Consider the following 10,082-nt stretch of genomic DNA (forward strand, 5'->3'; position numbering starts at 1 on the left):
AGACTTTTATAATTAAGGCAGGTATTTTATATCTTAAAGAGGTCTTTATAAATAAAGGTAATTTCTAGTAGTTTCTATTAAGGTTCTATTCTTAGGGTCCTATAAATAGTGTTTTAGTCTAATTTTAGATTCCTATTCTATTTATAGTTTATTAATTAATTAATATAGCTTTATATAAATAAAATATAGTTAAAGAAATTTAAAACTTTTAGTTAAGTAATTCTCTAAATTTTAAGAGACTACTTAGGCACTATATAAGTGCTATAAACCAGAGGTTTATTAGAATATCCGAGAAAATGAAAGGGGGTATTAAAATTTTTGATAACCACTAACGCCGGGGAAAGAACCCCGATTTTGCAGATTATATAGGAAAATCCTCTAGGAATCTTAGAAAATCTAAGAAATCCTCCTTGAATAAACCAAGGCAAATTATGACTAAATAAAAAAGACAAAAAACCCCTATGATCTCGGTATATCTGAGAATTTAAGCCAAAAATGCAGAAATATCCGGCTACTAATTAGAATCAGAATTTTCTAGAAATTTATAAGGAGCTAGCAAGATTTGTTAGTAAATTCTAAGAAAAAAAAGCTATTTTACGTACCTAGTTGAAGACCACCTCTAGATTTAATTTTAGAAACCTTCTTTAATGCAGCCACGCGCGCACCATTAATATTGAGCATCTTAATGGAAAATCCAAGAAATTAGCTAATTTTACTTATAAAAGAATGTGTTGGAAAAAACGAGAATTAAATACCTTTTTAACGGAGAAAGTACCAAAAAGAATCTTAAAAAAGGAAAGTAGGTAAGATCTATATCTCCCGAATGCCTTAGACATTTTTTCATTTTTATTTAAGACGGAATTACCCTAAAAAAAGTTAGTTTTATTAAAATATATAAAAAATAAACTAGATTTCTTATATCCTAAAGACCCTTCTTTACATACTATAGCTCCAGAATTAATTCCTAGGTAAAGTAAGAAATTAAATTACTAATATTAGAATTTTTAATAATATACTTCGTAATTATAGCTATAAGGAAGTTTCTTAACCTCCTTAGTGCCATTAATCTCACCGTTAGCAGGCATTTTCTAAAAAAATGTTAAATTAGTTTTATTTATCGGAAAAATGGTAAAATTATACGGCATTCTGGATGCGATAGGTATAGCACCTAGGATCTGCGTCTTTGTGCCCCCAGAAACCAGCCCTAAAATATTAGAAAAACTAAGAAAAAATAGAATATTTCTTACCTTAATTTCTCCTTAAGGTCTTTGTCTTGTTCTTTTTAAATAGAATTAGTATATTTTTAGAACTACCAAGAAAAATACATACCTTTGACGGCTTTCCGGACAACCATCTTTTCTAATATGCTGCCTTTTTGGTAGCGAGGACGGCAGTAGCACTGGCAGATCTAATACCCAAAATTTAAAATAATTCTCGGAAAAAATAAGAAAAAATAAAAAGAAAATAGGAAAAACTATAAGTCTATTAAGCAAGAGGCTGTATATAGAATAATTCTTCCCAGCAAGAAAGAAAGCCTAAGATATCGGAAAATCCGATAATTGAGTTATCGCTATAGTAAAAAACCGAGAAAAATTTTCCCAAAAAAATTAAAGTTATTAATTTGAAGCCAATATGTTAGAATAATCGAGAAACTGGTAAGCGATATGATATAAAACCGAGAAAGGAAAAAAGAGATCTCCGTAAATTTAAAAATATAGTTCTAAAGGACTTATTTTTCTGAAAATATATGAAAATTACATAACCTTAAAACTACTTACTTGGGAGGCATTTTTGAAGCTCTAGAAGAGCTGGTGGATTGGAAATCTAGTATATAAGTTAGTATATGACGTATATAGCTAATATAGAGCTCTAGCTTACTTGATTTTTGCTCATTGATTAAGCGTTAAGGTGTTTGAGATTGAAGAGCTTAATTGAGAGTGAAGTTATCTGGGGCGCCAAGACCTCGCGTGTGCTAGGCCGTTTCGGGTCTGGCGCCCCCGACCGTCCGCGCCTGGACGGTTACCATCCGAGAAGAAGTACCGATTTAACACAAATTATGTACCTTTTCGCCCAAAATCGCGTGCGAAAGTACTCGGGGGCGGTCGCTGCGCGACCTCGTGCGGGGTTCGGGCGCGTTATCAGCAGGGGTGGCCCTAACCTCGTATTAACCCGGGTCGTAACCGCGCTAAATCAGCCCCCCCGATATGTGATAGGTATCCTGCAGGCAGACTTCAGCTCTGCGCCACAATTTCTGCCTTGAATCTTGTCCACTACCATTGCCCTATTCTATGTGATAGATATTTGAGGCATATGCGGCCCAGTCATAGAGCCATTCCAAATGCCCAAAGGCCCCGTCAAAAATTTTAGCACTTTTATCACCGTAAACATGTCATGCGATTTTTCAGCTAACACCACCATCGTCCATGATCTACAATATTCGCTCTTTGAGGAATCCTTTTCGTTGAAGCTCAATTGCATGGAGACATATTTGCGACCAGATCCAGGAGGTGCATTGATCCCCTGGTTATATGCCCTCTTCCTCTTACTCTTCCACCTCCCTGCATGCATCATCCGTGCAGTCCGATGGGAATCCGCTCAATATCTAGCTCTTGGGCTCGCGGTGTTGGGTATCGCCTTGACTATCCAATCGTATGAGGGCACTTCTCTCAAGGCTGAGACGGTACTGGTGTGGATGCCATTAACGCTCATATTGGATGTTGGAGCTATGCTGCAGATGGTTGTCCTTATTATTGAAAAACATGGTTTTCGAAATCTTGTCCAAGCATTTAGCAATGCTGTATTGAAGCTCGGAAGGAAAAGGAGGTCCAGGCCACCATTAGCCGCCGCAGTCCAGATAGGTAAGCCTTTCCTTCCTTGATTTGGGGCACATAGCTAATTAAAATCAAAGATTTGGACCTACCAGCACACCCGGAACCAAATTCTACGAAAGGTGGGAATGTGGCGGTCTCAAGGGACGTCGAAGCAATTCCGCAGAAGCCTCACGATGATGTTCTCAGACACACAATCGTCGCTTTGTTCGCTTTTATCTTCCTCCTGATCATGATTATCCTACAAATCATGGCACTAGTCTTTGCAGTTAAGGGTAGAAATGGGCCAGACAAGAAAGTGAAGTGGTGTTCACCAGCATTCAGAGATTTCGCTGTAGCTGTTGTCGTGCCTGGCACTTGCGACATCTATCCCGTTACCAATAGTAGCAGCTACGGCATCGGCTGCATCGAACTTCCCGCTCGTCAACAAGCAGATTGGCTTTCGGGCACAATTGTCTGCCTCTCGGCTAGTCTAATTGTTCAGGCGATGGACATGGCACTCTTAAGGTGCGCTCATGGACGGAGATTCCGTGGGGTGAAGATGCAAAGACCTTGGTTGACGATGTTTAGTGGGGTACTGATACTTATAGTTCTTATTACTTTTAGTGTTTTCAATGCCGGAAGACTGCCTCCTGGGATTTCAAATATTGTTTGGGTATTTCGGAAGTCGGCAAAAGAAACACATGGTTCGGTATGTCGGGGAACGCTGAATTCACCGGGGCTTCGAGGAATGATTATCGGGTGGACCGATGGACTCTTTGATAGTTGGGGAAGTGTGTATCATGGGTCCACTCTCAGCTAGCCACGATCACCGAGCGTTACGGGAGCGAGACCTAGTAAAGGATCAATTCTACCCTCTAAGTTCTCTAAGACTCGAAGTAATTGTTAGAGCTTTTTAGATGCACGTATTATGTTTCGATTAGCATACCCCAAGTCAGCCTCGTGATGAAGAAGCAGCATATCGTAGAAACTCACCTGCCCGGTCTCTATGTCTTTTCGTTACATATAATCCCCCGGAAAATTGAAAGCATTGTAATATCCCGCTAGTAAATGCTTTTGTAAGGCAGAGAGTCTTCGTATTATTTACGCGCAAGAAGACACGGATAAGCAATGAATATTGTGGAACGACATAGTTCATATTCGGACTCAGCGGATTAGTTATAAACTTGGGGGGCATCCAAATACGCTAACCAGCGAACGACCTCGCATTTACGATAGGGTTCTAAAGCAGCAACGAGGCTATCTCACTGATAAAGAAATGCTCGCAGCCACGGACATGGATTTCTAGCGCTCAGCATCCTCATACTACATCATCATTTAAAGCTCTGAATGAATGGCGGATAGAGAGTTTAGTAAAACGACACTTTGAAGCGACTTTTATTTAGTGGTTTATACATTTAAGTTTTCTAGATATAGGCTGAAGAAAATTAGATAGTATATAGAAGCTAGTACAAATAGGAAACAGTCAAGCTGTATAAGTATGCTTTTAAGTAATATATAACGGTATTCTAAGCGGTTTAGTACTAAATATTGCCACCATCAGGCAGGGAGGGCGGCCGACCCGCTCCGGCCATAGGGTTGTTAAGGGTGTACTTTTCGAGATTAAGAAATAGAGAATGTAGAGTAAACGGGCAGCCAGTTGGCGTAACACTCTCAAATATAGCGTGGTAGCGGTAAGGCACTACTACAGTCACCGCCAACGCTATTGCGTGCTACTCAGCTGTTTAGCGTGGCGCAGTTACTAAGTCAATAGAAGCCTGTCGAACCTCAACCAGTTCTCGCGACTACTACTACCCAACTTTATAATGCGGACCTTCCCATGGCACGATATATGGCTATATCTACTATAGATTCTACTAGCAGGAAGGAAGCTTACTCGTAGTCGTAGATACTAAAATTACTATTAGTTAGGACTAAAAGTCAGGGTGGTTTTGGATAATGCGAATAAGCGAGCATAAAATATCCTTATCCAATAGAAAATGCATAAAATATCGCAATCGATAAGGATAAAAGTGCCCTGTGCGGGGCTTTTCTACCCCAACCAAGCTGAATAGAATAGAACCGTCGTACGCAGAGCCGTCGTGCAGAGCCTCCGTACGCGGAGCTTCGTGCAGAGCTTCGTGTAGAGCTTCGTGCAGAGCTTCGCGCAGAGCTTCGCGTAGAGCTTCGTGCGGAGCCTCGTGCAGAGCTTCCGCAGAGCTTCGTACAGAGCTTCGCACGGAGCTTCGTGTAGAACTTCGTGCGGAGCTTCGTGCGGAACTTCGTGCAAAGCTTCGTGCAGAGCTTCCATACGTAGAGCTAAATGTAGAGCTATATATAGAGCCACCTACTAAAATTTAGAAAAAAAGGATAATATAACTTTATTTACTAGGTTTAAATTAGTTATTTTTATATAATAATAATAAAGAAGGCGACTAAAAATTTATTTAGGGTATGCTAAGACTTATCGCGATAAGATTTATCTAAAACTATATACCATAGTGGACGGGTATGCTCCCATATTAAAAGAGCTGAGCAACCTTATATTTTTAATTTAGAGGCATTAACAGGGTTAAGAGTTTCTAATTCCACTTCTAAAGCCATATTTTGTATAATAATAAAGAAGAAGGCAACTAAAAATTTATTTGGGGTATGCCAAGACTTATCGCGATAAAACGCAATGGATATCCTTATCGCGATAAGGATATCCATTGCATCTTATCGCGATAAGATTTATCCAAAACCACCCTGACTAAAAGTAAGGATACCAGTGCCTTTTAGGGTGGTTAGTCGCTTATTATACTTAACTATATACCTTATATATCGTCTAAAGCGCAGAAAGTAGCCCGGCCGCAATAGTTTAATTCTAATATTTGCTCTTTATTTCGCCGACGTCCAGTCTACTAGACCAGTTAAAGCTAGTAATTTTATTTTAGCTATATACAAGCTTCTACTAATCCAATTAGGTAGAATCGCTTTATAATAAAAGCTATAGTAAGTAAGATATCTAATTAATCTAGAGACTCTATATTTGCAGATACTATATTACCAGAAAAAAGAGTTTCTAAAAGTTAAATAGCCGTTAAGCTGCTCCTAATTAATAACGGCAGGAAGATAATTTTAAATATCTAGGTAATCGCAACTATTCTTCCAGAAGGGATTCTTAAGTCTTACTATATTTCCCTCGTCCTTTTTGTATATAAGGTGCAGTATTTTAAGATCAATACTAGCAGTACCTCTATTCTTAATCCTCCTCTCCGCTATAAATCTTTGTTTGTACTTAAGGAATTATGCCTTTTATATATCTATATAGCCTATTTAATAATATTTGCTACGGGAGAACAGGTTATTTATTATAACTTATATAAGTTTTTACTAGGCTTTAAATATTATCCTTAAAACCCAATTCTAGGACCCTCTATTTTTAGCTAACTGTAGTTAGGGGATCTTAGTCACGTTTAGAGAATAGCTATATTTAAAGAATTATTAAATGCCTAATTGGCCTAAAATAACTAGTCCTCTTAGCAGCGCTAAATAGGAGAACTATATTTAGGGAATAGCTATGTTTAGAGAATAGCTATATCTAGAGAACAGCCACGTCTAGAGAATAGCTATATAAAGGGCAGCTACGTCTAGAGAATAGCTACGTAGAGGGCAGCCACGTTTAAAAAACGGCTATATGGAGGGTAGCCACTTCTAGAGAATAGCTACTAAAGAATAGCCAACAGCTATATTTAGAGAACAGCTATATTTAGAGAATAGTTACGTCTAAAGAGCAAGAACGCTACGTTTAATAGCTATATCTAGAATAGCCATATCTAAAGTTTATAAAGCGCCTCTAAAGGTAAGTATAAAATCTATAATCTAATATAATTAAAATAGTAAATGTTTTATATAGAATATAATTAGCGATTTAAAACGCCTATAAATAAAACCTTTATGGCATCTAGAGCTGCTTTGGCACTCTTCTCTTTTATAGTTAAGCTCTATTAAGAAGTAAGTATAAGGATACTTTGTATATAAGATATAAGGGCGTTACTTACAAGATATAATCTATAGTTTAGCGCCAAACTTCTAGAGAAAGGACTTCTGCGGCTGCTAGGACTTAGTTGTCTTCTATTCTAAATAGAAATTAGCTAGAAAATTTAGCTCTAGGTAACCATTATGTAGATCTAACAGCTTACCTTAGTAAGCTTAGACCATAGAATTAATTAGCAGATATTACTAACCTTTTTAGTTAAAAAGTTAATTCTATAGTGTGGAAACTGTAAAGCTTATTAACCCAAGTTTATAAGTAGTCTATTACTTTTAGGTCCTAAATTTTCAAACTCTAATTACAATTAACTACTCCATTATATTTTAAGCAGAGGGCTCTATATTAAAGCTCTATAGTCTAAGTATACACTATTTATAACTAATATAATCTTAATTACAAACTATAAAAGCTATATTAAAAGTCTTTAACCTAAAAGCCTCTATATTAAAAGCCTTTAAGTAAGGGCCTATTAAGTATAAACTTAGGTCAAAAATTTTATTAGCGGACCCCCGACGATCCACATATTGCTTTTAGTTTACTCCATATATAAGGGCAGATTTAAGTAAGCTAAGAGGAGACGAAGCCCTAGGGGAATAGAGCCCTAGGGGAGTAAAGCCTTAAAGGAACAATCCCCTAGGGGAATAAAGCCCTAGGGAAATAGAACCGTAAGGGAGTAGAAACGCAAGGGCTTTTATAAATAGGCGAATCGCTAGGATTTATTTTTATCCTTAGCTTCTTAGCTTTTAATTAGTTAGCACGCTTTAATAAGTTACCCTACGCCGTTTTATATAAGTTATATTTAAGGCTACTACCTAGACTTAGAAAGAAAGAAAGAGGGGGATTAAGTAGGCTCTAAAAATTAAGTATTTAGTTTTAGATATAAATAAAGGGCTATTTTTAGCTTTTAAGAGGGTCCTAATTTTAGATGTTTCGAGAGCCTAAAATTAGGTCCTCTATTTTTAGGGTCTACTTAATCCCCTAAACCTCCTTACTCCTATCTTTAACCTTTACTTTTCCTTTTAAGCAAATAGCGTAAAAAATCCTAATTAAGTAATAAAATTTCCGTATAGCTTTCCTATCCCACTAGTAAAGTTATTAAGAAAACGCCAAGCATCTATATAATGCATCTCTTAGCTAAGACGAGACGCCACGCTAAATTTATAAGGCTAGTACTAATCTCTATAAAAGATCCGCCTACGGGAGCGCCTAAGTCTTTAAGTATGTAAAACTAGCGTACTAATTAGCGTATACGTGACCTGGAGGGTAAGCAGGGATATAACCGTAATAATAATTATCCTACTTTCCAGATCCACAGTTCTTAAGTTTATTTAATATCTAGAGATAAGATATATATATAGAAATTAACTAGATGTATTAATATCTGCTATATAGCTAAAACAAAAACCTCTCTAGATTCTATTGCGTATTTATTACGGTCGCCTTTTAACGCAATCTTGTCCTCCTTTAGCTCTACCTTAATAATGTCTTTAATCTCACTTTAGAGATACCTTGGCCTATTATATATACCTAGGTACCTATAAGCCTAAAACCCGGATAAAACGTAAAACCCTAATAGCACTTTATAAACCCTTTCTAGAAACCGTCCTACCTTTAATATTTAAGTTATCGCAGACGTTAATGGAGGTTGCTGCTATACTAGTAAAAAGACTAGCAGCACTTAGGAAATATAGCTCTTAGGTAAAGATATACTTAGTAAAGTGTTTATATAGACTACTGTTACTATATAGCTAATATTAACCGCTAAGCGTATAACTATTCTAGATTTACGTCTACTAGAATAGGCCTAACCTATATAAGAGTAAAATAAAATATAAATCTTAAAATTATAAGCTAATATAAAAACTTGTAGAAATTAACAAGGGTAAAATAAATAAGGATAATAAGTTTACTAAGGAAGTTAATTGGAATTTTACGGCCTACTATATAGTTAGCCTATTTACCAGTTAAACCTAATAACTAGTTAGCCCCTTTACTAGTTAAACCTATTAACTAGTTAGCCCCTTTACTAGTTAAACCTATTAACTAGTTAGTCCCTTTACTATTAAACCTATTAACCCTTTACTAGTTAAACCTATTAACTAGTTAGTCCCTTTACTAGTTAAACCTATTAACTAGTTAGCCTATTTACTAGTAACCCCAATAAATAGTTAACCTATTTACTAGTTAAACCTATTAACTAGTTAAACCTATTTACTAGTTAAACCTATTAACTAGTTAAACCTAATAACTAGTCTGCCTATTTACCAGTTAAACCCAATAACTAGTTAGCCTATTAGTTAAACCCGTTAACTAGTTAACCTAATTAACTAAGCCTAATTAACAGCCCTATTTACCAGTCAACCCCATTTAAATAATTAAACTCTACTTAACCTAATTGTAGAATTATGGATTAAAAATATCCTGTATATAGTATTTGCTAGTTATTATAGTACTACAAATATAGAATTTTATTATAATTTTATAGGAGGAGGTCAGTTTAATAATTTGCAGTCCTACACTTAGCTCTATAGAATGTACGCCCTTTTAGTATATAGGTAGATATATGTTTAGAATTTAGCTACCCTTTCTCTTTCTTTATATTTATTCTTATTAATAGTTAGTGGCGGTACGTTGCTTAACTACACTATCGATTAGCTAGTAATATATATACATTCTAATAAATTTGCGTTATGTAGCTTTAGTATAATATAAATATATAGAATACTTATATTATTAGGGGTATATAGATATATATAAGCGACCTTAAATTTAAATATATACTGGGATACTGTCTTATCCGCTATAAATAATAGGGTATAGCGCTAAGCAGGCTATTCTACTATGGGTTTAGTTAGTAAGTATTTTAAGAGGATATTTCCCCTCCGGATGCCCTGGCTAAGAGCTTAAATACTATTAAATATTTTTCTAAAAATAACAGGGCTATATAATAGGAAAGGCCACTAGAAATAAATTACTCTTAGGGTAACTTAATACTCCTAGGCCATAAGTTGCTCCTAGGCGCTGCGGCTGTACACTTTCTATAAGCAGTATATTTCTTTAGCCGTATAATTTTTATAGGCTGCTATTACTAGCACTTAGCTCCTAGTTATCTAGGTAGAGCTTTTAGGAGGGCTTAATGTCTAAGAGATTTAATTTTGGGAGAGCTCTTAGTTTAAAAGAGCTAATTTTAGAAAGGATGCGATTCTAGGAGAAATAATTATTCTATTATAGGGTGCTGT

At 36.0% G+C, this 10,082-nt stretch overlaps 2 protein-coding genes across 2 annotated transcripts; one reads left to right on the forward strand and one right to left on the reverse strand.

Moving 5' to 3' along the window:
• Window positions 1-304: 304 nt before the first annotated feature.
• Window positions 305-866, reverse strand: K441DRAFT_660569 (uncharacterized protein; the record flags this gene model as incomplete). The annotated part of the gene is made up of 3 exons (XM_067648721.1): window positions 756-866; window positions 603-681; window positions 305-552 (listed from the first exon to the last, which is right to left on the reverse strand). Coding segments are annotated over exons 1-3 (194 nt in total), but the record flags the coding sequence as incomplete, so codon positions are not given.
• A 1,384-nt stretch (window positions 867-2,250) lies between these two features.
• On the forward strand, window positions 2,251-3,734 carry K441DRAFT_660570 (uncharacterized protein). Its single transcript, XM_067648722.1, has 2 exons — window positions 2,251-2,858; window positions 2,909-3,734. Exons 1-2 carry the CDS (start codon window positions 2,339-2,341, stop codon window positions 3,628-3,630), a joined length of 1,242 nt encoding a protein of 413 aa, XP_067503329.1. The 5' UTR covers window positions 2,251-2,338; the 3' UTR covers window positions 3,631-3,734.
• The last annotated feature ends 6,348 nt before the right edge of the window (window positions 3,735-10,082 follow it).

This window comes from Cenococcum geophilum, assembly GCF_001692895.1.
Source record: "Cenococcum geophilum 1.58 unplaced genomic scaffold K441scaffold_24, whole genome shotgun sequence".
Taxonomy (NCBI): Eukaryota; Fungi; Ascomycota; class Dothideomycetes; order Gloniales; family Gloniaceae; genus Cenococcum; species Cenococcum geophilum.

Bases quoted from the DNA above. Each gene is read 5' to 3' on its own strand.
- K441DRAFT_660570 (XM_067648722.1), top strand. From the start codon at position 2,339: ATGCCCAAAGGCCCCGTCAAAAATTTTAGCACTTTTATCACCGTAAAC. The intron at 2,859-2,908 runs GTAAGCCTTTCC...TTAAAATCAAAG, and splicing joins AGCCGCCGCAGTCCAGATAG to ATTTGGACCTACCAGCACAC.